At 41.6% G+C, this 26,677-nt stretch overlaps 1 protein-coding gene across 3 annotated transcripts; it reads left to right on the top strand.

Annotated features, from left to right (window-relative positions):
• The first annotated feature begins 2,708 nt into the window (after window positions 1-2,708).
• Window positions 2,709-26,262, top strand: PRDM1 (PR domain containing 1, with ZNF domain). 3 transcript variants are annotated; one of them, XM_011996078.1, is made up of 7 exons: window positions 2,709-2,984; window positions 4,570-4,818; window positions 11,902-12,021; window positions 15,620-15,872; window positions 21,152-22,260; window positions 22,704-22,832; window positions 23,239-26,262. In XM_011996078.1, the coding sequence occupies exons 1-7, from the start codon at window positions 2,943-2,945 to the stop codon at window positions 23,812-23,814; spliced, it is 2,478 nt and encodes an 825-aa protein (XP_011851468.1). In that variant the 5' UTR covers window positions 2,709-2,942; the 3' UTR covers window positions 23,815-26,262. The 3 variants fall into 3 exon arrangements, with proteins under 3 accessions (XP_011851468.1, XP_011851469.1, XP_011851470.1); XM_011996079.1 differs by having other exon boundaries at window positions 2,709-2,862; window positions 23,239-24,240; XM_011996080.1 differs by lacking the exons at window positions 2,709-2,984; window positions 4,570-4,818; window positions 11,902-12,021 and adding an exon at window positions 15,172-15,404.
• The last annotated feature ends 415 nt before the right edge of the window (window positions 26,263-26,677 follow it).

Raw genomic sequence — 26,677 nt, 5'->3', positions numbered from 1 at the left:
TTCTGAGAACAGAACTATTTGGCTCATTCATGATTTGCTGCCATTGTGAACACTTTTAATGAGAGAGCTCTGCCTCAGAAATGCTGATTAATAAAGATAACTGAGGTTCTTTTTGGTGTTCTAACTTGGGGGGAAATAATATAGTGACTAAAAACGCACCAAGTTATTACTTAGAAACAAACCCTTTGAGACATAAGATTCCAGACAGTGGCAGCCTCTGATAGCTCTCTCTGCACAGCTGTACCGCTGCCAGGGTCTCCCAGCTTTAGTCAGCACTAAAAAGGTACACGGCTCAGACCCTCTGGGAGGACTGAGTGAAGTTCAGAGGTCAGTCCCTTTTATTGCCCCTTAATGATTTTGTGCTGGACAATACCTAAATATTACAATATGGGCATGTTTTTTTCTATTATGGAGCAAGCTTCCTTTCTTTTATTTCTTCTTCCTTTTTAGTATCTTTCATTTTAAATGATGATATTATCCATCCTTGACTACTGTAATCATAGTCAAAAAGTTGGTTTGGAGGTTCTTTTCCCCAATCACTTTGAGACAAGAAGCAAACATGTGAAGGATTTTACATTCCAACACTGTGCCTGAAAATTTACTTTCCTTAAAGTTCTACCCGTGGCCTTGTCCAGCTCAGCTGGGACACCTGGAACTAATTTTAGGGTTGCCTGGCTAAGCCCCACACTGGTATTTGAAGTCTGCGTCCTCCCTAGACTCAAGCCCATTTCACCACCTCTGAAGGTGAGTGCAGGCTGATATTAATTAACAGTGAGTTGATTCACTGGCATCTTCCAGTCATTAAAGCAAATATTTGGCTTAAAATAGCCTTCTTCCCACCTCAAATATCCAACTTTTTGCCTATTCCCTTACTCTATCTTGGTTGACTCACCAGCAGTTGCATGATGGTGCATGTGGCCTAAGAACAGAGTTTGATTCTAAAAGGGAAGTGAAATACTCTTTAACATCTGCAAGTGAGACTGTTTGAACAGCAGGCCAGCCTTCAGTATGACTACATTGTTTTTCTGTCCATTGTGGTGCTGACTCAGCATCAGTTAATAAACCCTCTTGAGCAGGCTGGATTTCTCTTGTTTAATTATCAGCTTGGAGTTTTCTGAGGACTCTTAGGAACTGTTCATTCAGTTTTCCACCCCTAGCAGATCTGCCTTCTAAAAGTCCTGCTTCCTCTTGGTGCTAGCGTCCCCTCTGGCATAACATGAAATCACAGGTGGGCCAAGCAGCGAGCAGGGAGTGTGTGCTAATCATGTCCCCTAGTGGGAATTTAATTGTTCTGTACTGAGAGAGAGATTGCAGCAAGACTTTAGACACCATTTCCTGGCAAATAATCTTGTGCTTCTGCCCCTCTCCCCTAAAAAACATTCTAGAAACGTTTTCTAAAAGTGAGGAAAGAAATTTTAAAGATAAACAGACATTTTTAGGATTTAGTTGGGCTTTTGTTTTGCTTTGTTTCATTTCTTCCTGTAAACAAATACTCAGATGTCCATTTCATTGTATGACTAAGTTGGTATCATTAGGTTGGAACTGGGTGTGTGTATGTGGGTGTGTGTGTGTGTGTGGGTGTGTGTGCACACGTGTATTTAAAATGTTAGAAAAGACATTGCAGCCTAAGTTCGAAGGAGAGATGATTAAAAAAAAAAAAAAAACAAAAACCTACCTATGGTAAGGCAAGCAGGAAAAATGGAAGACCTGGATTTCAATGATCTAAATAATAATTGAAATGGGGTGTTTGCTATAAACATTGTTTCTCTGAATTAAAGGATTCCTTGCTGAAGGCACAAGACCATTGAAGGAAGTAAAGCATCTGGTTTGTTTTGTAATGAGAAGCAGGAATGCAAGGTCCACGCTCTTAATAATAAACAAACAGGACATTGTATGCCATCATCACAGGATGTCCTTCCTTCAACAGAGGACTGACTGGGCTGGAGGAAAAGCTGGCCGGGGCTCAGAATAAGCCCCACTAATTACTGCCTCCAACCGCTTTCCACTTGCAGTGATCAGTTCAATATTCCTCTGAACTGTGAAACGACTAATGCTCTACATTTTACTTACTCTCCTGGGAAGTCAGCCTGTGGGTTCTGGGAGGAGAGGAAAGGAAAACAAACATTAATATGCAGAATTATAACTTTTTCCTATTTCCCTATTTACTAAATAGTTAAAAGAGGAAAGTTCGTTCTGCCAAGTTTGAACGTTAGCAGGAGAAATGGAATGTTACAACTTTTGGGGCGGGGGGCGGGGAAACGTGCGTTACATACACAACAGCTTGAGGACCAGACAGCTCCACTGTATTACATTAGCTGCAAAAACAGTTTAACCTACTCTTTTGAAGTAAGAGTTGTGTCTTTTGTACCCGGGGAATTGAGCTGAGAAATTACAAAATGTGTAGTCAAATTTTAAGTTTTCTTAATTTAAGGAACGTGCGCCCCCTAATTCTGCCGCGCCAGGAAGGAGGGCGATCTGGAGTGTTTAGAATACAATAGAGCCCAAGTAAGCGTTGAGGTTAAGTGCCTTCAAAGGGAAGTAAGAAGATTCCAAGTCAATGTTGAAATACACATGCGAAGAGAGGAAGCTCTCGGCGGCTGTGCTCGCAATCTGGGGGAAAGCCCTGGGCTCGGCCAGGTGGTGTTGGCCACGTTGGCCACGCCCCCACTTCGCGCAGCCGAGTGGCTAAGGAAATCTTAAGCAGGGAGGGGAAGCCAGACGGTTAACACAGACAAAGTGCTGCCGTGACACTCGGCCCTCCAGTGTTGCGGAGAGGCAAGAGCAGCGAGCGCGGCACCTGTCCGCCCGGAGCTGGGACGCGGGCGCCCGGGCGGCCGAACGAAGCGAGGAGGGACCGCCGAGGTGCGCGTCTGTACGGCTCAGCCCGGCGGGGGACGCGGGGAGAATGTGGACTGGGTAGAGATGAGCGAGACTTTTCTCAGATGTTGGATATTTGCTTGGAAAAACGTGTGGGTACGACCTTGGTAAGGAACTTGAAATTTTTTTTTTAATTCTGAAATTGACCTGAAAACTTTCTTTTCTTTTCCTTTATTATTATTATTATTTATTTATTTATTTATTTATTTTTTGCTGATGTCGCAGTAGAAACATGCTTCTGCTTTAGTGCACTTAGTGCTGTCAAACATTTGTGAGACTTTCCTTATGAATCATTAACCCTTTCAATTCTAGACATAATTGCCAATTCATTGAAATTTCAGTAGTGGTTCCAGCTCACACTCGTCAAACTATTCCGGGTTGGCTGAAGTTTTCAATTTTATTTTATTTTTAACATGTATTTGGCATCATGGCTCTACATGTTGGAACTAAATAAAAATAAGCAGGTTTGCTTAAATCATAACAGGGAAAAACAACTTTGCATCCAACTTTTTTTTTTTAAGAGCATCCTATTTAAGTGGAAGAATGTAAAAACCTCCTTGAAGGACTTCCACAGAATGTTATGTTTACATTTTAACAAGTACACATTCTTACATGGAAATGATACCCATATTCCTCATTTTTATCAAACACGTCTATATGAGAAAGCCCTTACAGAAGTTGTTTACCTTTTTTGGCCTTTGGAAAACACTTTTCTGAGTGTGAGGGAGGATTTGGGGGACTATCCTCATCAATGTACAAGTGGAAGCAGAGCTTGTCCTCCAAGTCTTCTAAATTTGTTAGAACTTTAGTTACAGTAAACTGTAGTACATCAGTGACTTCTGGGAATTCATACACTTTCAGATTTAAATGGAAAGTGCTATTTGTAGCTGAGGGCTCCTAAAGGAATTCTCTCCAGGGAATTTTAGTGAACAGTTTTATGTTTTGTTTTTGCCTTTTCAATTTGGTGTGAGATGCTTGCAAGTCAGAAGACACTGCAGGCTGTTTTCCCCTTCACCCATTTTTCCTCCTCTTTTCCTGTGGTCCAAGTGATTTCTAAGAGGCCGTAGCTCAGTGATGCTGGCAGGATGCAACCCTTTTCAGTCTTCCATGTGAGAGGATGAAAGAGAGCTCGCAGCAGAGGGAGGAGGCAGTTGTTTTGAAAGTTGTTTTGCGTTGGGAGCTGGTGGGAAAGTTCAGTCTTCCCCATTTGGAAAAGGCAGGCTGGGTTCCGCTCCTGCACCACACGCGCTTTCCATTTTTAGCTTCATTCAGAGGCAGACAGAGCTCCTTCCTCTTCCTCTCCTTGTTTGTGACACTTTTCTGAGGCAGCTTTTCCACAGTGTCGAGGGTCTGGCGGCCATGACCCCAGGCATTCTGGGACACTGAACTGTGTGCCCAGAACATTTTTCTGCCGTGAGAGGTAAAGCCAGGGATTGTTCAGAGGTGATTTTTTTTTCCTTTTCCCCACAGTGAGGTTGCCACATTCTTTTTTTTTTTAGAGTAGCATTTTAAAACCTTGTTTCTTTTCAAGGCAGTTTACTTTATACGGCTTTTTGGCTCTTACTCAACTGTACCAAGCACTCTGCATCTGCTTTTAAAGTCTTCAGACTACTGTATTAGTCATAGCCTCTCAGAGGGAGCCACAGGAACGGCGGGACAATGGGGATTAAAGGCCTTTCCCTTCTCTTCCAGGCTGCCCCCAAGTGTAGCTCCAGCACTGTGAGGTTTCAGGGATTGGCAGAGGGGACCAAGGGGACCATGAAAATGGACATGGAGGATGCGGATATGACTCTGTGGACAGAGGCTGAGTTTGAAGAGAAGTGTACATACATTGTGAACGACCACCCCTGGGATTCTGGTGCTGATGGCGGGACTTCGGTTCAGGCGGAGGCATCCTTACCAAGGAATCTGCTTTTCAAGTATGCCACCAACAGCAGAGAGGTAAGCCTCTGGTTTATTGACGAAGAAGATTGGGGACCTGGCGCCAAATCTCCCTACTAACCCTTGAGGCCTTGTATTATCTCTGAAAACCTCTGAGAATCTATAAGTATCAGTAAATAATTGATTGCTTGATTCAATCCTTGCATTGCTTTCTTTCTCTTTCCCTAAACCATTTCCTTCTTATTTCCTCCAGCCTTCAACTGTTCCATACTAATTAGTAAACAGTTAAATATTTTGGCAAATTGACACGTCTCAGAAAAGCAATTTGCAGCATAGGGTGGGTGAAATTATCAGTGAACTTCAAGAAAGCTCTGGGCCCACTGGCCCTAGTGCCCCTGTTGTATAATATCTCTTAAGGGAGAAAACATTTTCTTAGAAAAAACAGTTTTAATGATTCTTTTGTCTGTCTTTGGTAATTAGTTGGCTTTATTCTTTTTAACGAGCCAGCTTTATTAGCTGGGTTTCTAAAATTATTCTCAAAACTTTGACGTGTTTATGAAGTGAAGTGATGGTATAAGCCGAGAAAGGGGGTCATGTAAAAGTGTCCTCTGTCCGGATGACTTCAGAGCTAACCAGTGTTTATCTGCAGCAGCTCCTTTGCTGGGGCTGGGCTGACAGGCCAATTCCTTATTGGCCTCTGAAGTGGGTACACTCTTTGTTGTTTCAAAGGGGATGAAAACCCAAACTTGGAATGAGCAACTGATGTGTGTTTACCTTTATATAAAGCTTATAGCTAGGCGTGCTGTTCAGCTGTGAAATAACTTGCAGAACCACCTCTTGTTTTCAGAATTTGGCTTACTATAGCTGTACTTACTAGTCTACTACTGGGTTGCGTTGGATGAAATGACCCCTCAGCAGGCTCCCCATACCACCATGAGCACAGAGCACTGTCAGTTCTATTACTTCCTTCAGAAAGTAGGGAAAGGGGATGATTGGCCCTAGGAATCCAGAATTTGGTACTGGGACTGTTGCTTACAGCCATGTCAATTCACTTTCCCCCTTCCCTAAGGAATATTATTTGAAGCAATCCGGGAGACTGGGAAACTCTTTGTCTCTTTCCTGTTTGTGTGTCTGAGTCCAGTGTTTTTGGTGAGGGGGAGACACAGCTGTCTAAAATTAAATAGAGCTACGATGCTCAGTCTTTCTTTTTTCCCCCGCTGCTGGGTGAATGGAGGCAGATTTTATAAAAAATAAAATTTAAATTCTAGTTGTACGTGAATGTTACCAAAAAATTTAACCCCACAGGTCAGCCTTAATTATACCTCTTTCTGAAAGTAATGCTCTTCTTAATAGAAAGTCTCTCAATATGTGGCCTTGGAATGAATGTAGAATTTGTTTGGGTATATAAGGTTTGACGATGGCTTTAAAAGGTGTAGTGTGTTTTTTCCCCATATCAAGTTTGACCAGATTCATTTGTGCCGTGTTGCCCTGTCCAGCCCTTTGGGACTGAAATAAAAATTTCCATTCTGTGGGTCATCTTTGCCTTTTAATTCTGTAATGTTCTTATCCTTAGTTCAGCTCTTAGCTTAAGTTTTTCAATTTCCATCATTCTCCTTTAAAATCATAGCTAAGTCAAGTAATGCTCTTAGACCATTTTAGTTCAAGGTTCAGAAAGATAGTCACTTACCCAAAGGCATATAGGCAAAGCCAGCTCTGGGACTTGAAGCAGAGTTCTTCTGACTTCTCCAATGAGTGCTTCTCGATTATGCTACGCTAGCCCCTCTTGGTGTCACTGTGGTTTTAGTTATCATCTTAACATATTTCAGACCAATCCTTAAGCTATTTTGTGTTTTTTTTTTTCCTCTGAATGTAGAACTTCCTATTTCAATATATTAAGCAACAAAAAAACAGACAGTGCCTGTGTTCCTGAAGAGGGTCCTTTGAAACTAAGCTAAGAGGTCAGGGTTCTCTTATCCTATTTCCCTATCTTGCATTTAACTGAAGCACTTGAATAGAGGATAGTATATCTTTAAAACCTAATCATAAAGTCAAGCAAGGAGTAAGCTTGAATGTAATACTGTCTTAAGCTTACTCTGGAATTTGTACCTGTTTTTCTGTTTCTCTCCTTTGTTTTTGAACTTTGGGAAAGGACAGCTCCCTTTAGAAGGTGAAAGAAGATGGTGGAGTTGAGCCATTAAGGGTAGGATAGCTGCAAACCAGTTCCAGGACAGCAACATTAAGGACTAATGAAATGTTTACATTATCTTTATTCAGTTAGTTCTTTAAGTTCCATGAGCCATTGAAATAGGAAGAGTCTTTCTATATGTACTTTTTATCTGACTTATTAATCTTGCCCTTCTTTAAATGTTTTCATTTAAATAGCAAAAGATGTTACAATATGTACTACTGTGCTGACATACTGGGGAATTTTTTTTTTACAAGACCATTTTTCATTATGAATTTGTACAATGTGTCAGCACCTTTTTTTTTTTTTTTGGTTAAAACAAAACATACAAATCATATTTCTGATCTTGACCCTCATTTTTAGATTGGGTTTAGAATCATTCAGCACCTTTAATGAAACTGTTCTTACTTCCTATTTCCAGAACTAAAATCAAATATAGACCTACTATTCAAAACTTTGAAAATGTTTTAAACTGATGGGTTATTCTTTTATGGGGGTTTTCCCCATGTCCTCCTGAAATAATCTCTTATGACTACTTGACTACAGAAAAATCAGTTCAAGCATTTATATTTCAGAAGTGTTGCCCTGTAGAGTTTCTGCCCTCGGTTGAGACTGCTTGCACTCAAGAGGCACCGTGGCTCTTTGAGTCTAACCTCCCTGTATTGTGGCTGATAAACATCAGACAGATCGTGAGGACTCCCTTGGTGTCCATTCCGATCGAAGTCCATTATTAACTCAAGCCATCTGTAAAAAGTATCTAACCATAACATGCAATTCCCTCTTCATACTGCCTTTTATTTGAGAAATGATGTACCAAGGCATCACCGTGTTTCCTTTAATAAAAAGATAATGAAGAAGGAAACCTTCTTCAAACAACTTTGTTCACTTCACTCCTTTTAAAAATGGGGTGATTGCTGGGTGTGGTGGCTCATGCCTGTAATCCCAGCACTTTGGGAGGCTGAGGAGGGCAGATCACCTGAGGTCAGAAGTTCAAGACCAGTCTAGCCAACATGGTGAAATCCAATCTCCACTAAAAATACAAAAATTAGCCAGGCATGGTGGCAGGTGCCTGTAATCCCAGCTACCTGGGAGGCTGAAGTAGGAGAATCACTTGAACGTGGGAGGTGGAGTGAGCTGAGATCATGCCATTGCACTCCAGCACAGGCAACAAGAGTGAAACCCTGTTTCTAAATAAATAAAATAAAATAAAATAAAATAAAAGTATGGTGATTGCAGGCTGAAGGTCTTGGTCACTACTGAGTTCCAATCCTCTCAAGACAAACATTCATATGGTCAAAACAGAATTATAATCTAACGAGTCATTCTTACAGAGTGGGATTCGGGGAGGGAAAAGAGATAGCTAGTAATTTAAATGATCTTAATGTAATTTGGGGAGAGGATGATCAGATGACATTTAGACTTGGATACTGTTTCTGCTTCAAACCCACTGCTGTGTGTGTCTGTTTGCATACTCTAAAAAAGGAATTTGCAGGGGGGAAAAAAAAAAAACCTATATTGTTCTTGTTATCAGACTTCCATTAAGCACTGCAACTCAACCCATCCTAAACTGTAAAATCTCCTTCATTGTGTAAAACTAAAAAGAAGCCCTGTGTTTTGTCTGGAAGCTGTGGATGGCAGGGCGTGTTCTGTAACTGAGGCCACGGACAGAGACAAATCTGCTCAAGTGGTGGAGGGGTCTGCCCTGCACATAAAGAGCTTCTGTAGGAGCAGGTGAAGCAGGGAGGTATTGAAGCCCAGTGTCCTCTCGCTGTTCGTTTATAGAAGGCACACAACGGCCCGTCCCCAGCAGTAATTCTTTAGGACCCTGGTCAGTTCCAGTGAAGTTTCCTTCCTGAGTTAGGTGAACACATTCTTTGTCTTTTTAGCACTATGAAGTTTAAGGCACACACCAGGTTCCTTCTTAATATTTGCTTGGTTCAAAGACAGACTGTTACAAACTATGGGTCAGGGAGATGGGTAGTCTAAGATACACATTCTGGATCTTTCTAGGACCAGAGGGAGACTTAGTACTTGGTTTTTCACTTCCCTTTAAAAACAGTCCTGATTCCTATTCCCCCTCCAAAGTTACCTGGACAAGCACAATAGTCTTAGAGTTTCAACTTTTATGGCGTCTGTGAATAATGTCTCAGACGTGCATTTGAGATGAAGATGTTTATTGTGTATTAGAATGCTAGACTTAGAATGGATATAGGTGGTTTGTAAGCACCTTCCAGTTTTGAAATTTTATGATTTTGTATCTATCTATAGCTGTGAGTTTCTATGTGCCCTATAGCACTGTATGTAATTGAAATTTAAAATATTAGGGCTCTGTCCCTTTCCTAATGATAACCTAATATTGAAGCTCTTTAATTTGTCTGGGGTTTGAGGATTATCGTAGACCTCTCTTCCACCACAGAGCCTTTTCTTTTTAATTGTTCTCCTGTCTGGCCTGTTGAATTGTGTTTGTAAGGTTAGAGATGGCAAGAGCTACTTCCGGTGCTGCTTTATAGCTCACTAGTGACGAGTCCATAATTGTGCTCAAAAAGGTATTGGGTAGCTTATGCTTTCTAGCTGACTTCTTTTTGGGCACAAGAAAATGTGTGTAAGATTGATAACTGAAAACCTAGAGGCCCATTCTGTAAAAGAATGGCAATTTGGAAGAAGAACCACGACCTCAGTGTAGTGCTCCTTGTTGGTAATCAAGCTGTGACTCCCAAGACATCATCTGTCAGAGACTATAATTTAAAACAAAGTTGATGAACCAGTTGAGTGCCTTTCTTAAAATTACTGCTGTAAAGTTGATATGTTGAAAATATCAACTGCTAATTATTGGCTCACCAACAAATGGCATGATTTGTTTTTCCTGTTTGTCATTCTAATATTACGGAATAATCACTGAAATATGAATATCAAATGATTTGCATGTCATAGAATTCAATTCCATGAATTTTCCAAATTAATTAGATTTTATAATATGTCCAAAACAATGAGCCTCTGAATAAGTCTACTAAAGCTTTAGATATATATATATTTATATCTCAAGACTGCTCTGAGATACTCTTGTCCCCAGTAGTTTTACTGCCAACAAATACCAATAATGACAAACGGTGATTAAAAGGGCAGATAGATGTAAATGAAGGCAGAGGAGGAGGATGAAATGAACATCTGCTTTTTTCAGCTCTCTGACAGAAATTCATAAAGGACCAAAAATAACACTCTTGTTTCAACTTGTGTTAGGTGTAGGAAAATTTTCTTTTTTTCTCTTTCCAGTCTGAGTATGCTTCATTGATTTGTATATTGAATACTAAATTGTTTCAGAAAAAAAAAATCATTGGCTGATGAGACACTTAAATGAGAAAAGCTAGTCTGTCACAGGCACGTAGGTGTGCCATATCTATTTAAATAGAGGTTTAAATTATTGATGAGACTTAATGAGGAACTGGTGTATATTGTAACCAGAATAGTAGATTCCACTGTGAACAATCTGTGTGCATTGATGGAGTCACATATTTGAGTCTACCATTTCAGGTACATGAATGCACAGGAGCTACTGGGGATATAAAAACTGGAAAATAAACATTATCATCTATTACCACTCCCTCCTCCTTGGTCCATTTTAGTAAAGAATTCAGTCAAGTGATTGGTAGGCTGTCTTGAATGAGAAGAAAATAAAAATAGGAAAGCGAGAGAATAAAAACCAAAACAAAACTGTGACTGCAAACTGTTGTAAAGGACTACTCGCAGAGGAGTTCTATTGAATAGTGACGAATTGCTTCCTGATTCATGGTTGGTGATTTACCCTCTCAAAGAGAAATGTATTATTAAGGAGGAACTGGTATAGTTAACATGTTTCTTTAGCAAGGCCCTACAAAGTTAAAATATGTGATGCATCCAGTCTGAGGTCATTTCCTCAGATCTTAGAACCTACAGCTTTCCTCAGTATAAACTCAGTTTCAAAGGAGGGCTTTTGGCCAGGCATGGTGGCTCAGCCTGTAATCTCAGCACTTTGGGAGGCCGAGGTGGGAGTATCGCTTGAGTCCAGGAGTTTTGAGACAAGGCTGGGCAACATGGTGAGACCACCCTTCTCAACAACAACAAAAATTAGCTGGGCGTGATGGTGCATGCCTGTAGTCCCAGCTACTCAGGAGGCTGAGGTGGGAGGATCGCTTGATCCCGGGAGGTCTAGGCTGCAGTGAGCTAAGATCAAGTCACTGCATTCCAGCCTGGGTGACAGAGGGAGACCTTGTCTTTAAAACACACACACACAGGAGGGCCTATGACCACTCTTGAGTAGAAGACTCGAGAACAAAGTAGAAGACCAGAGAAGAACAAAGTTACTTGAAAGATCTCTTATTAAAGAGAATATACAAGCTATGAAAACACACACACACACACACACACACACACACACACACACACCCCTCATCTGGAATGAAAAAAACATAATACATTTGGTTTCTGGTTCCTTAGGCTGTTATGGAACAACCAAAGAACATTATTTTGGTTTCTGAGGTCAAAACTATTTTATTCCCCTCAAGCACACTATGCTTATGGTTTGAGGGAGAATGAGAAATAGGAAACTAGAAACAGGCTGAAATGATCTAATCTTGACCATCTAATTCTGTAGTGTCTTATTCTCATTCTAAAAGAGAATGGCAGTCTTCTCTGTTCTAGTATAAAAAGTCATGATAAAAATAAAGGATCCTTTATTACCAGACAGTAATCCCCTAGACTGTTTTAATGCTTGGTTGAGTATTTGCTTATGATCTCAGACTTTAAAAGATGGTCTCCTATGGTGAAACTTGTTAATTATGTAGGCATTATTAATGTCTGTTCTACTTATCAAAATTTTATCATTGTTAGTTGTATTACCACTTGACAGTCCAATTTATTTAATTGAAAGATTGGTTAACATTTTACAGTTAAAGTAATTGTTTCCTGTGTTTTTTCCTGTTTAGGTTATTGGAGTGATGAGTAAAGAATACATACCAAAGGGCACACGTTTTGGACCCCTAATAGGTGAAATCTACACCAATGACACAGTTCCCAAGAACGCCAACAGGAAATATTTTTGGAGGGTAAGTAAGGGAAATTTCTTCAGATCCATTAAATGTTAGGAAAAAATGGAGCTAAAAGAGCTGGGTGGCTCACCTCCTTTCTCATCCCGTGCTGAGAAATGCTGGGGCTCACCCATAAGTATCCGGCATCCCCATGGACACAGGGAATTCTGAACAAGTGTGATGAAACCGATTAAATGTTTGGCCTGTAGGTGGTTAGTGATGGAGATATGGGCTATATGTGAATCTTGATTTTTGCAATTCATTAGAGCTTTGTAATGAAAAGAAACAGTTTGTTGCTTGCTTTAAGGATAGGTTCATTTGCATTTCTCTGCAAGGAAGTAGTAATGAGTCACCACACCTTAGATTTCACCCCTTTTTGATTTCTTGCTGACTTTAATTGAATGGAAGAGTTATCACAAATGAATTATCTTTTTTTTTCTTCTTTTTTTTTTTTTGAGACGGAATCTCACTCTGTCACCAGGCTGGAGTGCAGTGGTGCGATCTCGGCTCACTGCAACCTCTGCCTCCTGGGTTCAAGCGATTATCCTGCCTCAGCCTCCCAAGTAGCTGGGACTACAGGTGCTTGCCACCATGCCCAGTTAATTTTTGTATTTTTAATAGAGATGGGGTTCCACCATGTTGGCCATGATGGTCTCGATCTCTTGACCTCGTGATCCGCCTGCCTCGGCCTCCCAAAGTGCTGGAATTACAGGTAGGAGCCACCACGCCCAGCCAGGAATGACACAAATGAATTACCTTAAAAGTAAATGCCATTAAGAAAGGATAGCTGGAAGATGGGTTGAGGGGAATGGAGGACCACAGAACTAGTCCTATTTAAATACATGTGCACCGTAAACGATTCCATTTGACAATAGGTTAATTATCTCATAGCATAAGGAAAATGCTTAACAGTCATGCAAGATGATGAGCTTTCCTATAGAATCCAACCAAAAGATCCAGCCAGTACAATTTCCTTTGCTATATTAGGGTTAGAAAGGCCCCCAGAGGTGAACTAATTAGATGGAATCCTTGAATAAAAGACTAGATTAGCAGTGAACAGAAAAAAGACAGATTGCTTTCCTTCTTCCCATAGATGTCTCAGGGATACTTCGTTTCCTCAGAAGATAAAGATATGGTTATTTAAATTTAGTAAGCGTTTTTGTGCATACTTACATGAAATGTACATTATTTGAATTCTTTAAAAAGAAACAGCTGCATGATAACCAAAATTGCTATGCTTGCTTTAGCTGGTATTTTTGCCTAGAACAATTATCGTTCGGGCAAGAAGCTATTCCTAAGAAACAATATTCTTAATCCAGGAAGTTTTGCATTTTTAGAAATGTATCTTACTATCTCCCAAGCAAAAGAGGGTAGTTGCATATTCACTAAGAATCATGTGCTCGCAATTTTTATTTAATAATTATTCCTGCTTAAAATACATTAATCACCTGACTTATAATGGTGGAACCATGAGTGCATTTTTGCCTTTATTGTCAATAAAGTCTTCTCAGAAGTGAGCCATAAAGGTGCATAGTTCTTGGAGTTAAAGGTCTGAATTAAGACAATCCAGCATAAGTCTCATTAATGTATGATTATTTTGAGAAAAGGCAAGAAACACCTAAAAATCTCCCCTCACTGTCCAGTTCCCTGTTTCATTTAAAGATTCAGTATAAGTAACTGAAAGGCTTTCCTTGGGAGGATTTATTTGAATCAGTCTTTCACATGCAAAGGATATTGTAGAACATCCCGGTTTTGCTGGCAGGAATATGAACATCTGTTGTGAGGAAAGAAAAAGTTTCATGCAAATTACACAGCCAAAGAAGGGATGTTCAAGTTGAGAAACCAGTGACATTTCTTGTAACTGTACTATGAATCAGCACATTTTAATCTACTAGATAATATATGGAAGTTCAGGAAGGTGGTAGGAAACGGTGTTCATTTTACGTATGCCTTATTGTATTTTATTGTGTGTGAGTGGCTTCACGGCATCGACATTGCTGTTTTTAAATGAGGATACAGTAAATTGCAGTCCGAGGAAGGCTAACTGGAATCAACATACCCGTAGCTTTAGAAAGCAGTTTCCGCCCCAGCGAAGAGTGCAAGAGCGATGGAACCCCATGTTCCTGGAAGTTTGCACATCAGAGTAAACAAACTTGAAAACCCCTCTTGATAGCAGAATTCACCCAGCCTTGTTCCATTTTCTCTTAACAAAACACACCGCAAAAGCTCTCACAAGCTGCTTTGATGAAGCCACATGTATTTCCCCCTTCACAATTTACAGGAAGTTACTCTTAAAAGAAAGTGATTCTGGTGTTTACCGCCTGTGTTAAAGGGACAGAGTTCCTTTTTATTTCTGATAACGTTTGAACGAAATACAGAAACTATCTGTAGACTAGCACAGTCGGTACGTGAGTAAGGAAAAGCAATAACCTGCTGTCCGGTGAGCGCAAAATTCCTGCTACGAACAGTGCCTTACTACTGCTTGGAGACTGCAAGTCGCAGATCACACTAGGTATTGACTGATTGTGTATGTATAAGGGCATTTCTTAAAGTCTAAAGTAAAGGTGGTACCTCCTAAAAAGAGGGAGAGAGAAAAAACTCTGTGTGGAAGGATAAGGAGTGTGTTGATAGTTTCAGTAAGAGTGTACATTTTAATTTTTCTTCTTCCTCTGCCTCTTTGCCAAGTATCGTGAGTGCATCTGTTAACCAGAAGTAGTATTACTCTAGGACAAACTTCGAATTCTTCATTCTGCGTTGCCTTTAAGGAACAACATACTTTCTTCCTGTTCTTTTTCCAAAAACACATGCCTATGGCTCTGTGTGTGGTGTTTTAGCCAGCCTCCTCCCAGATAAGGGGTTCCCTCTTCCCTCGTTTGAATTAAAAGGAAAGTGCAAGTCTGGACATGTTTATCAAGAGGAAAAGTGACTTCTCAGTAATAGACTGTCAGATTCTGGCTGCTGCCCCAGTATTCACTTTGTTATGGCAGGTGAAGTTCACCTTTGCCCCACCCAGTGTTTCCACAAAAAGGCAAGGTTCCAAGTATTCATATGAACAAGTGTTACTTTAGGACTTGGAGGGTTGGGGGTGGAGGATGTTTGCATAGTTGAAGCCTTGGGCGGGGGTGTAGGAAACGGCGAGTACAGAGGCCATAGAAAAAGCTGAGACTCAGTTTGACGTCGTCAGCCGGCTTGGTCTTCTACCCAGTGACTCAAAGCACTAAAAGTCAGCATAATCGGAACTGAAGTCAGTAGCATCGCCCATTTGCCATTCACTGCAATAGCAAAAGTAGTACTCTGTGGTGGGTTAATCGGTTTGAGGCAGCTCCTTAAATGAACATTTGTGTTTCATTTTTCTGTTATTTTCCCGAACATGAAAAGACGATAAAACTGAAATGGAAAAGGTAACTGACAAAGTGTGCCTTACCTGTTTCCGTCCTGATTTCTGCTGATTCAAGACGATTCTGGCTAAACTGATTTGATTCTTTTTCTAACTAGGCAGTAGGGGATCAGAAATCACACACGGTACCGGCTGTGTTTATTCTGAGAGGTGCCGGAGAGGTGCTGGGGAGCTTTGGGGTTGACTTCCTTTTACATGCCTGTCTTCTCTTTCGGACAGATCTATTCCAGAGGGGAGCTTCACCACTTCATTGATGGCTTTAATGAAGAGAAAAGCAACTGGATGCGCTATGTGAATCCAGCGCACTCTCCCCGGGAGCAAAACCTGGCTGCGTGTCAGAACGGGATGAACATCTACTTCTACACCATTAAGCCCATCCCTGCCAACCAGGAACTTCTTGTGTGGTATTGTCGGGACTTTGCAGAAAGGCTTCACTACCCTTATCCCGGAGAGCTGACAATGATGAATCTCAGTAAGTGGATTACAGAAGAAAAAAAATTAAAAATGCCAGTAATGTCAGTTCTGCCCCTGTGAACTAATAACATGTTGTTTAATTACACTGCTTGGTCATGTGTTGGATGAAGTAGGTGGCTTAAGCTAGGGACTAGGAAGAGGAAAAACATTTTTTGAGTCCCTATTAACTATTATGAAACTTGATCATGAAACAAAAAAAATATATATATATATATATATATATATGAGAAGAGCTACCTTGAGTTTTGAATTCAGAATGTTACAGGAAGAAATACATGTCCAATTCTAATTTATCCAAAAGCAGCTGGGAGAATTGCAGGGATTGGTCCAGACATGCTGCGTATGCAAGGTATAGCCCTCATCTGTGGTAGTTTGTCAGGACTTAGACTACATCAGAACATTTATAGATGTACATTTGAATATACAGTTAGGATCTGATGTGGAACATTGTAAGATCATTGCTAGAAAAACTTCGTCATAATTTTTCAGTATTATTCTAAGTGAATAACCGTAAAGATTTTATATCTTAGCTTCCTTCCTTACAGTAAAAAACTATCTGATCTCTTGATCAGTATTATAGTAGCCACCTATCACCTTATCTTAACAAATTTTCAATTCCTGAGGTTTCTATGCTTTTACTTCTTTTATTGGGTTAAAATTGCTGTCATGACCTCTCTCTGCAGAGGGCTGCGTCATTTTAGTCATTCTCAAGTGGTGTCTGTGAGCAATTGAAGAATTGTCATAAGATTCTAACCTCTGCTGTAACTATGCTTGTGTGTTGTTGGTTAGACCACTAAGTCTTATTAGCAGTTTTAAAAATTAGTTCCTTTTGGTTTAGAAGTTAAGACTAGATGCTGAAGTTTTTATAACTTTTTGTTTTGATATCATTTCAAACTTAAGAAAACATTTCGAGAAAAAGACAAAGAATTTCCAGTTACCTTTACCCAGGTTTACCAATTATTGATATACTGTCCGTTTGCTTTATCGGAAGGCTAAATTGTTTTAGTTCTCATTTTCACCTTTGAGACATTTGGAATAAATGTCAATGTTAACATAAATTGGAATTTTGACTTTGATTTTAGGACCAACGAGCAAACCAAGTACTTACCCTAGTCATATATAATCCAGCTGTATGGTTATTTGGTATTCAGTCCACACTTCATTTTACTTGATCTCCCTTAAGATTGTGTTCGCAGTTTTCTGAAAATCTGGGGCTATAAAAGCACCAGGACCTCCCCCGTAGGATCCCGTTTTAAGACATGTGTTTGGGGTCCTTACACAACAGGTTACCCTTGAGCTTCAGGAAAAGAACTGGCTCGCAGTTCCCCAGCTCCAGCTTGATGGGTCTAATCAGGTACTGACTAAAAAGGTGGCAGTTCTTTTCCCTCATCTCTCTTCAGCACTCCCTGAGACTCTGGACACTCTGTCATATCCCTGGGGCTGAACCTCCCAGGAGCCGTTCGGTTGTTTTGGCATCTGTGTGTACCAGGCCCAGTGCTGAGGACCTAGTAACAAAAGACAAATGCACAGGCACAGCAGCATTTTTGGGGAGCTCATTTTCCAGCTGGGCATCTCAGGAGAAGCGCACAGCTCCCTCCTGGCTTTCTTAACATAGTGAGCCACTTCCTCTTAAGAGTCTCCCTACATTCCTTGAGTTTAATCATTCATGGATTCAGAGGAAAGTCTTTTGATTTTTGCTTTTCTTTAAACAGTTCATTTGAGGTTACCTACCCCAGTGACTTTGCACCAACCACCAAGAAACTTTTTTGCATGTTTCCCGCACCCTGTGCCAATCAAGGGAAGGGTTTAAAGGCCTGGCATTTTTATTCCTCAAGGAAAGACTTTGCACAGTATTTTAAGGTTCAAGTGCTTCTCCTTTGTGTTCAGAAGCAACTCTCATATATACTGTGAAATGACACCTTTTATTTATCCCTTTTTATTTATGCAGTATGTCCCCTTTTATTGTGGCAGAATTTTTTCTAAATGGTGGTTTAGCATTTTTAAGCACATTTCATTGTCCAATATTCATAGTAAAGAATGAGAGTTAACAATAACCAGTCACATTAAAACAAGATTCCTGCTGCCAATTGTGAAACCAGTTGTCTTAGGCGTGGCAGCTGATGATTGAGACTGTGATCAGGAAAATTTCCACTATTTCATCAGGCCTAATAGGTAGATTGTGTCTCCAAATGAATTGTGTTGGTTTCTGTGCTTAAAGCACAATAGAGGTGGTGCAAGAATCTCCATGAGGGCTTAAATGGCAGTGATGGTTCAGGCGGTAGAGTTTGGAGAAGAAGGGATTTGCAACAAACCAAAGGAAAGAAAAGCAAGTAGCCAGAAATCACAAACTGGCATTTTTCTAAAAACAAAGGAAAAGGAATAAAAGAACTAATAAGTTTGAAACCCCTACCCCTCCCAAATTGGGGGGGGGGGTATTTTTTTTCTGTCTATCTAACTAACCCATCTAGAAAACAGTTGACCAAATTATAGACTTCTAAATGTTCATCTGCTTTCTCAGTTTCAGTTAAAAGAGACTTTGTTTTGCCTACTGCAGAACTTCTAGGTTCTTTCTTATAGTCTTGGGGTTCTTATTATAGATCGAAAATGTGAGTCGGCATAATTAAGCCATTCGGAGTCTTCAGAAGCAGTTCACTCTTGAAATGACTCCGTCCGCCTACAGCCATTTAAGATTTCAGAACAAAAACAGATCTTGATTTTCTTTTTCATGTTAACTCAAGCTGCTGCTGAGTGGGAGAGTCAGAAATGACACTAGCTCCACTGATTACTCAGCTGCTGAAGGATGATTTTTTAAAATGCACCTTTACTGTATATGGACTTCCTAGTTTCCACCTGTAGAGCATCTTAGGGAGGCTAACATGTCACTCTGGATGTTCTTTTAGAATAAGATGCAATCTATTTTTCCGAAGGCATTAGAGATAGCAAACATTTATTGTGAGTTTACTATATACTGGGCACTGGGCTAAGCATTTTGCATAGAAAGTTTAAAATTCTGACTTTTCTGTTGACCCAATCGTAAGTTTCCTATCAGTTCAATATTCAAATTATAGTAAGGTGCTTAAGAAGAACGCCTGGCTAAATGTGAGGGGCACTGCCACGAATGGACTGAAACTTGATGCTTATTGCAAATTTATGCTTATTATTTGTTAAATTATAGAACCAAGGGAGTATGAAAGCCACTGGAAAAAATATGAAACTTAGATACATAATTTGCCACCTAAAAATGGCTCAAAGTCATGAGGATAAAGTTTTTTGTATTTTCATTTTATTCGAGTGGCATCGTTTTTAAAAATCATTATGAATTTGACCCTATATAGATGTTTCCAAATCATTCTTTTTCACCTTCATAAAATTCCTTCCTGTGGCTGTGAGATGCCTTGCCTATCAGTTTTCAAGCTTAGTTGTCTTTCTCATCCTTTACCATTTTAGCTTTAAAAAACAAAAGTGACAATTAGAACTTCCTGCCTGCTGGGCCTCACTGAAAGACCGATATTGGCCTGATAAGGAGATATTTATTTTAGTTTAGTGGCTTCAGAAATCCCTCTCCCTCAGCAAGCTTTCCATCTCGGCCCCCCATCAGCATCTTGCCTGATAGCAGTGTTCTCTGTGTTTATTCTGGGGCTTCAGGCTCGCCCAGGAGGAACTGATAACAGCTGGCAGGAGATAACATTCTCTAAGGGGCTCTCAAATTGGAATCCCTCAAGCCAGTCAGCCTAGAGAATACATTTGAAGGGTTCAGTTCTGGAGTTTCACAGAGTTCATTTCTAGACCTATCAGATAGCAAGCCTGGAGTTCTTTCTCAACTAATCAAGCAGGGACATTTTTCAGACGATGAAGGATATTTGCACAAAGGCTTCAGCGCAATCCCCCAGACTTGCTGCCTCTGAAGGCATCTCCACACATGGACAACGGCTGATGCCTTTGGTGCGTTCCTAGGGCAGGTGTCCTGACTTGAGTGACTGTCCTCCAATAATCAGAGCTCAAACTAAACATCATATGTTTTACTTTTGGTTTCCAGGCAAGGCTGAGCAGGGAATTTTCACTTTTCCCTGCTCAGATGGGTGTTTTCCTGAAGGCATCATTTATTGTGTGGCGAGGACACAAGGCTGGCTGTGGCAGGGAAGGTCTAGAACTGTCCTCATTGCTGCTGATCCTAAATAGTATCTTTACCAAGTAATAACGTGCCGTCTTTGGGAATAAGTGCTTTCCTCTTAGCCTGTTCTGTTTTCTTGGGTGCGCTAAGTAATTGAACTGGCTCAGGAAGTACCTATTGTGGTTTGGCAGAGGTGACTGTCACGCCTTGTGACTCCAGGGGCCAGCACTGCTGGAATCCTGGCTAGACCAGACCGAGCCTTGGTGAAATGCTGTCTGCACATTGCGAGGAAGGGTGGCATTCACTTCGCTAAGCTCCTTGGCATAGGCAGTTTGAACAGGGCTTTATCAAATTCGTATTCAACAAGAGTAGAGGTGAAAATTGATGACTGTGTATTACTTGAAATGAGTCTTAATCTTTCACATTTAGTTCTCAGGGTGTGCTGATTTCCTTTAGGTAAACCATGAACATCAGAAAGACTTTTATTAACCTATGACAGGGTCCCCACCCCAGTATTTTTCCACTCCATTAAAATGGAAGCTATCTTTTTTTTTTTTTTTTTTTTTTTGAGACAGAGTTTCTCACTCTTGTTGCCCAGTCTAGAGTGCAATGGCACAGTCTTGGCTCACCACAACCTCCGCCTCCTGAGTTCAAGCGATTCTTCTGCCTCAGCCTCCCAAGTAGCTGGGATTACAGGCATGCACCACCGCGCCCAGCTAATTTTGTATTTTTAGTAGAGATGGGGTTTCTCCATGTTGGTCAGTCTAGTCTCGAACTTCCGACCTCAGGTGATCCGCCTGCCTCGGCCTCCCAAAGTGCTGGGATTACAGGCGTGAGCCACCGCATCTGGCATAGGCTATTTTACTCCAGCTTAAACAGCAGTTTTCTATCATAAGGTCTGTACTAATGAAAACAGAATTACCCAAGGCTGCTGTTTGTTCTGTCCGTGCTGCCATTGTCCCCATTTTGCTGAGGAGGAAATGGAACTGCACTTTTGAGTGAGTGGCCCAGAGCCCTCTAGAATGAGAGCGCGTTGGAAGCCAGATCTGTGGCAATTGTGTCGCTAGCTGGTACTCAGGTTTTCTCGAGAAGGAGGAGCAACTTTGGCAATTTTGTTTCAGTTCTCTCTAGCCCGCTGTGTAATCGCCCCGTTTTCTTTACTTCAGCACAAACACAGAGCAATCTCAAGCAGCCGAGCACTGAGAAAAATGAACTCTGCCCAAAGAATGTCCCAAAGAGAGAGCACAGCGTCAAAGAAATCCTAAAACTGGACTCCAACCCCTCCAAAGGAAAGGACCTCTACCGTTCGAACATTTCACCCCTCACGTCAGAAAAGGACCTCGATGACTTTAGAAGACATGGGAGCCCCGAAATGCCCTTCTACCCTCGGGTCGTTTACCCTATCCGGGCCCCTCTGCCGGAAGACTTTTTGAAAGCTTCCCTGGCCTACGGGATGGAGAGACCCACGTACATCACTCGCTCCCCCATTCCGTCCTCCACCACTCCAAGCCCCTCTGCAAGAAGCAGCCCGGACCAAAGCCTCAAGAGCTCTAGCCCTCACAGCAGCCCCGGGAATACGGTGTCCCCTGTGGGCCCCGGCTCTCAAGAGCACCGGGACTCCTACGCTTACTTGAACGCGCCCTACGGCACGGAAGGTTTGGGCTCCTACCCTGGCTACGCACCCCTGCCCCACCTCCCGCCAGCTTTCATCCCCTCCTACAATGCTCACTACCCCAAGTTCCTCCTGCCCCCCTACGGCATGAATTGTAATGGCCTGAGCGCTGTGAGCAGCATGAATGGCATCAACAACTTCGGCCTCTTCCCGAGGCTGTGCCCTGTCTACAGCAATCTCCTCGGTGGGGGCAGCCTGCCCCACCCCATGCTCAACCCCACTTCTCTCCCGAGCTCGCTACCTTCAGATGGAGCCCGGAGGTTGCTCCAGCCGGAGCATCCCAGGGAGGTGCTTGTCCCGGCGCCCCACAGTGCCTTCTCCCTTACCGGGGCCGCCGCCAGCATGAAGGACAAGGCCTGTAGCCCCACAAGCGGGTCTCCCACGGCGGGAACAGCCGCCACGGCAGAACATGTGGTGCAGCCCAAAGCTACCTCAGCAGCTATGGCAGCCCCCAGCAGCGACGAAGCCATGAATCTCATTAAAAACAAAAGAAACATGACCGGCTACAAGACCCTTCCCTACCCGCTGAAGAAGCAGAATGGCAAGATCAAGTACGAATGCAACGTTTGCGCCAAGACTTTCGGCCAGCTCTCCAATCTGAAGGTAGGCCTTGAGAGAGAGCAGTCGGAGGGGCTGTGAGTGCATGCTTGTGTTTGTGTTTAGCTTGCTTTCCACGGGGTATCGATTGCATTTGCAGTCGTATGAGCCCCAGGTTGGGAATAGTGGGTATGGATTCTGCCTGGCTTTTGCCACTTCTAGCTCTTTGACTTTGGACAAGTGACTTCCCTTCTCCTGATTTGCTTCTGAATAATAAAAACATTAGGGGTTTGGACTAGAAGATTAGGTGAAACCCTGCTAGCCTGTGATTTTTGTGCTTTTAGTTTAAGAAAAGCACCATTCTGAAAACATGAAGATTTTTTCTTTTTGAGACTGTCTTGATGCTTTTCTTAAGATATTTGCATCATCAACACTTGAGTCTTTGAGCAGAAATGTTAGGTCTCAGAGCCAGCTTGAGAGCAGAGCTAACACATGTGGCTTCTTCCCAGGTCCACCTGAGAGTGCACAGTGGAGAACGGCCTTTCAAATGTCAGACTTGCAACAAGGGCTTTACTCAGCTCGCCCACCTACAGAAACACTACCTGGTACACACGGGAGAAAAGCCACATGAATGCCAGGTGCGCAGTATTTTCTGGGTAGACCTTCTGACCTTTGTAGAAAATGTCTGTGAGTCACCCTCCCATGTCCTATATAGCCCGTAGTTAAAGCCAACACCAGATTCTGCCTTATCCCGGGCTGATGGCACTATGGGCCTCCCCAGTGCTCTGTATCTGCTGATGACCTGAGATGACACAGCCAGCTTCCAGTGGGTGGGAAAATGGTAGGGGAAATAAACAGCCACTCGTGTGCCGTGTGCCCACATCCCCCTGTTTGCTTAATACCACACTGGAGGTGCCACAAGGAGGCTTCTCACCTCCCAGGTTGCTGGGCGTTGGCCTGTAAGCCTGCCCCTCCAATTGGCAGCTCTTAATCTTCTGGCCTTCCTGTCTCCCTTCCCTACTGTCTCTCTCCCCTACACTGTAGGTCTGCCACAAGCGATTTAGCAGCACCAGCAATCTCAAGACCCACCTGCGACTCCATTCTGGAGAGAAACCGTACCAATGCAAGGTGTGCCCTGCCAAGTTCACCCAGTTTGTGCACCTGAAACTGCACAAGCGTCTGCACACTCGAGAGCGGCCCCACAAGTGCTCCCAGTGCCACAAGAACTACATCCATCTCTGTAGCCTCAAGGTTCACCTGAAAGGGAACTGCGCTGCAGCCCCGGCGCCCGGGCTGCCCTTGGAAGATCTGACCCGAATCAATGAAGAAATCGAGAAGTTTGACATCAGCGACAATGCTGACCGGCTCGAGGACGTGGAGGATGACATTAGTGTGATCTCTGTAGTGGAGAAGGAAATTCTGGCCGTGGTCAGAAAAGAGAAAGAAGAAATTGGCCTGAAAGTGTCTTTGCAAAGAAACATGGGGAATGGACTCCTCTCCTCAGGGTGCAGCCTTTATGAGTCATCAGATCTACCCCTCATGAAGTTGCCTCCCAGCAACCCACTACCTCTGGTACCTGTAAAGGTCAAACAAGAAACAGTCGAACCAATGGATCCTTAAGATTTTCAGAAAACACTTGTTTTGTTTCTTAAGTTATGACTTGGTGAGTCAGGGTGCCTATAGGAAGTTGCTTGTACATAATTCCAGCTCAGCAAAGCTCTCTCAACAGCAAATGGTTTCCCCTCACCCCTGGAATTAAAGAAGGAACTCCAAAGTTACTGAAATCTCAGGGCATGAACAAGGCAAAGGCCATATATATATATATATATACATACACACACACACACACATATTATGTATACTTATTTACACCTGTGTCTATATATTTGCCCCTGTGTATTTTGAATATTTGTGTGGATACGTTTGCATAGCCTTCCATTACTAAGACTATTGCCTAGTCATAATTATTTTTTCAATGATAATACTTCATAATTTATTACACAATTTATCATTCAGAAAGCAATAATTAAAAAAGTTTACAATGACTGGAAAGATTCCTTGTAATTTGAGTATAAATGTATTTTTGTCTTGTGGCCATTCTTTGTAGATAATTTCTGCACATCTGTATAAGTACCTAAGATTTAGTTAAACAAATATATGACTTCAGTCAACCTCTCTCTCTAATAATGGTTTGAAAATGAGGTTTGGGTAATTGCCAATGTTAGACAGTTGATGTGTTCATTCCTGGGATCCTATCATTTGAACAGCATTGTCCATAACTTGAGGGTATGTGTGCAGAATTACCCAAGAATAACTTAAGTAGAAGAAACAAGAAAGGGAATCTTGTCTATTTTTGTTGATAGTTCATGTTTTTCCCCCAGCCACAATTTTACCAGAAGGGTGACGGGAAGGCTTTACCAACCTGTCTCTCTCTCCAAAAGAGCAGAATCCTCCCACCGCCCTGCCCACCCCCCGAGTCCTATGGCCATTCAGAGCAGCCATATGACTTTTACATCCATTGTATTATCAGAAAATGTGAAAAAGACAAATTGCCATGTTTTAAAACCACTGCAAAATTTTCCCCAAAGCACAGGTGGCTTTGTATGTGTGAGGTTTGGGACTTGAGTCTGGGTGGTGTTCTGTTGTTGGTTTTTGTTGCTTTTTTTTTTTTTTTTTTAATGTCAAAATTGCACAGACATGGTGCTCTACCAGGAAGGATTTGCGGTAGATAGGCTCAGGCCACACTTTAAAAGCAAACACACAATCAACAAAAAACGGGTATTCTAGTCATCTTGGGGTAAAAGCGGGTAATGAACATTCCTATCCCCAACACATCAATTGTATTTTTTTCTGTAAAACTCAGATTTTCCTCAGTATTTGTGTTTTTACATTTTATGGTTAATTTAATGGAAGATGAAAGGGCATTGCAAAGTTGTTCAACAACAGTTACCTCATTGAGTGTGTCCAGTAATGCAGGAAATGATGTCTTATCTAATGATTTGCTTCTCTAGAGGAGAAACCAAGTAAATGTGCTCCAGCAAGATAGACTTTGTGTCATTCTATCTTTTATTCTGCTAAGCCCAAAGATTACATGTTGGTGTTCAAAGTGTAGCAAAAAATGATGTATATTTATAAATCTATTTATACCACTATATCATATGTATATATATTTATAACCACTTAAATTGTGAGCCAAGCCATGTAAAAGATCTACTTTTTCTAAGGGCAAAAAAAAGAAAAATCGTTTCTGAGACTTTGCTTAATAGTTGGTGGCCTCACGATCACATCAGTATGCTTGGGCACCCCTTGCCTACTGTAAGAGACCCTAAAACCTTGGTGCAGTGGTGGGGGCCGCAAAACAACCAGGGAGGAAGAGATACATCAGTTTTTAGTATTAAGGACCCTCTAAGACGGCTTTGTTTTTTTTTTTTTTTTGCCACCTTATGATTATGTGGTCACACCCAAGTCACAGAAATAAAAAACTGACTTTACCACTGTAACTTTTCTCTTTCCCTCCTTACGAAATACTGATACATCACTCTTCAATCTATTTTATAATTGTATTTGACATTTTGTTCACATCAACTAATGTTCACCTGCAGAAGAGAACAAATTTCGAATAATCCAGGGAAACCCAAGAGCCTTACTGGTCTTCTGTAACTAGCAAGACTGACAGTTTTTTTATGTATCAGTGTTTGATTAAACACAGTCCTTAATTGAAGGTAAACCAAAGGATCTCATTGACATTAGACCAAACACTTTTGATTCGCAACTACTCGTTTGTTCTTTGTCTCCTTTTGTGCTTTCCCATAGTGAGAATTTTTATAAAGACTTCCGGCTTCTCTCACCATCCATCCTTCTTTTTTCTGCCTCTTACATGTGAATGTTGAGCCCACAATCAATGGTGGTTTTGTTTTTTTCCTCTACTCAAAGTTAAAACTGACCAAAGTTTGGCTTTTTACTTTGCTAGAACAACAAACTCTCTTATGTTTACATACTGGTTTACAATGTTATTTATGTGCAAATTGTCAAAATGTAAATTAAATATAAATGTTCATGCTTTACCAATCTTTGTCTAGTGTCTTGAGTGAAGGGTCAGTGAGCGACATCTGCATACTGTACAGATGGCACCAGACCAAATTTTGAACGCAATACAATTTGCCTCTCCCTTGCACCCACCCCGGTTCTGCTTCAGCAGCACCCTCTGGGATGCCCTGATCTCCCCCAGCTCCTTCCAGGAGTATATATCTGCGCGATCTGACAGCATCGATCGGTCTCTCATAACTAAGATTTTTCTTCATGAACTATAAAGATGTTCCCTAAAGGAGGCATTTCAAGCATCAGCCAGTAAGTGGGAGACGATTTGTTTGCTTTGTGAACTTTTACATTTTATTTTCTCAATGGACATGGAGTGGTGAGGAGATAAGGAGGACTTGGATCACTTCCAGAAAGGCCCTGCTAGCTTGTGCCAGTCTGTGTGCGT

Source organism: Mandrillus leucophaeus, unplaced genomic scaffold (genome assembly GCF_000951045.1).
Source record: "Mandrillus leucophaeus isolate KB7577 unplaced genomic scaffold, Mleu.le_1.0 Scaffold501, whole genome shotgun sequence".
Lineage (NCBI taxonomy): Eukaryota > Metazoa > Chordata > Mammalia > Primates > Cercopithecidae > Mandrillus > Mandrillus leucophaeus.
Note: the sequence above shows the minus strand (reverse complement) of the source record. Positions and strands in the feature narration are given on the sequence as shown.

What these genes read in the sequence shown, in the direction of transcription:
- PRDM1 (XM_011996078.1), top strand. Translation starts at nt 2,943, where the DNA reads ATGTTGGATATTTGCTTGGAAAAACGTGTGGGTACGACCTTG. An exon ending in GCCAGCTCTCCAATCTGAAG is followed by an intron (nt 22,261 to 22,703) that starts GTAGGCCTTGAG and finishes GCTTCTTCCCAG; the next exon opens with GTCCACCTGAGAGTGCACAG. An exon ending in AAAAGCCACATGAATGCCAG is followed by an intron (nt 22,833 to 23,238) that starts GTGCGCAGTATT and finishes CCTACACTGTAG; the next exon opens with GTCTGCCACAAGCGATTTAG.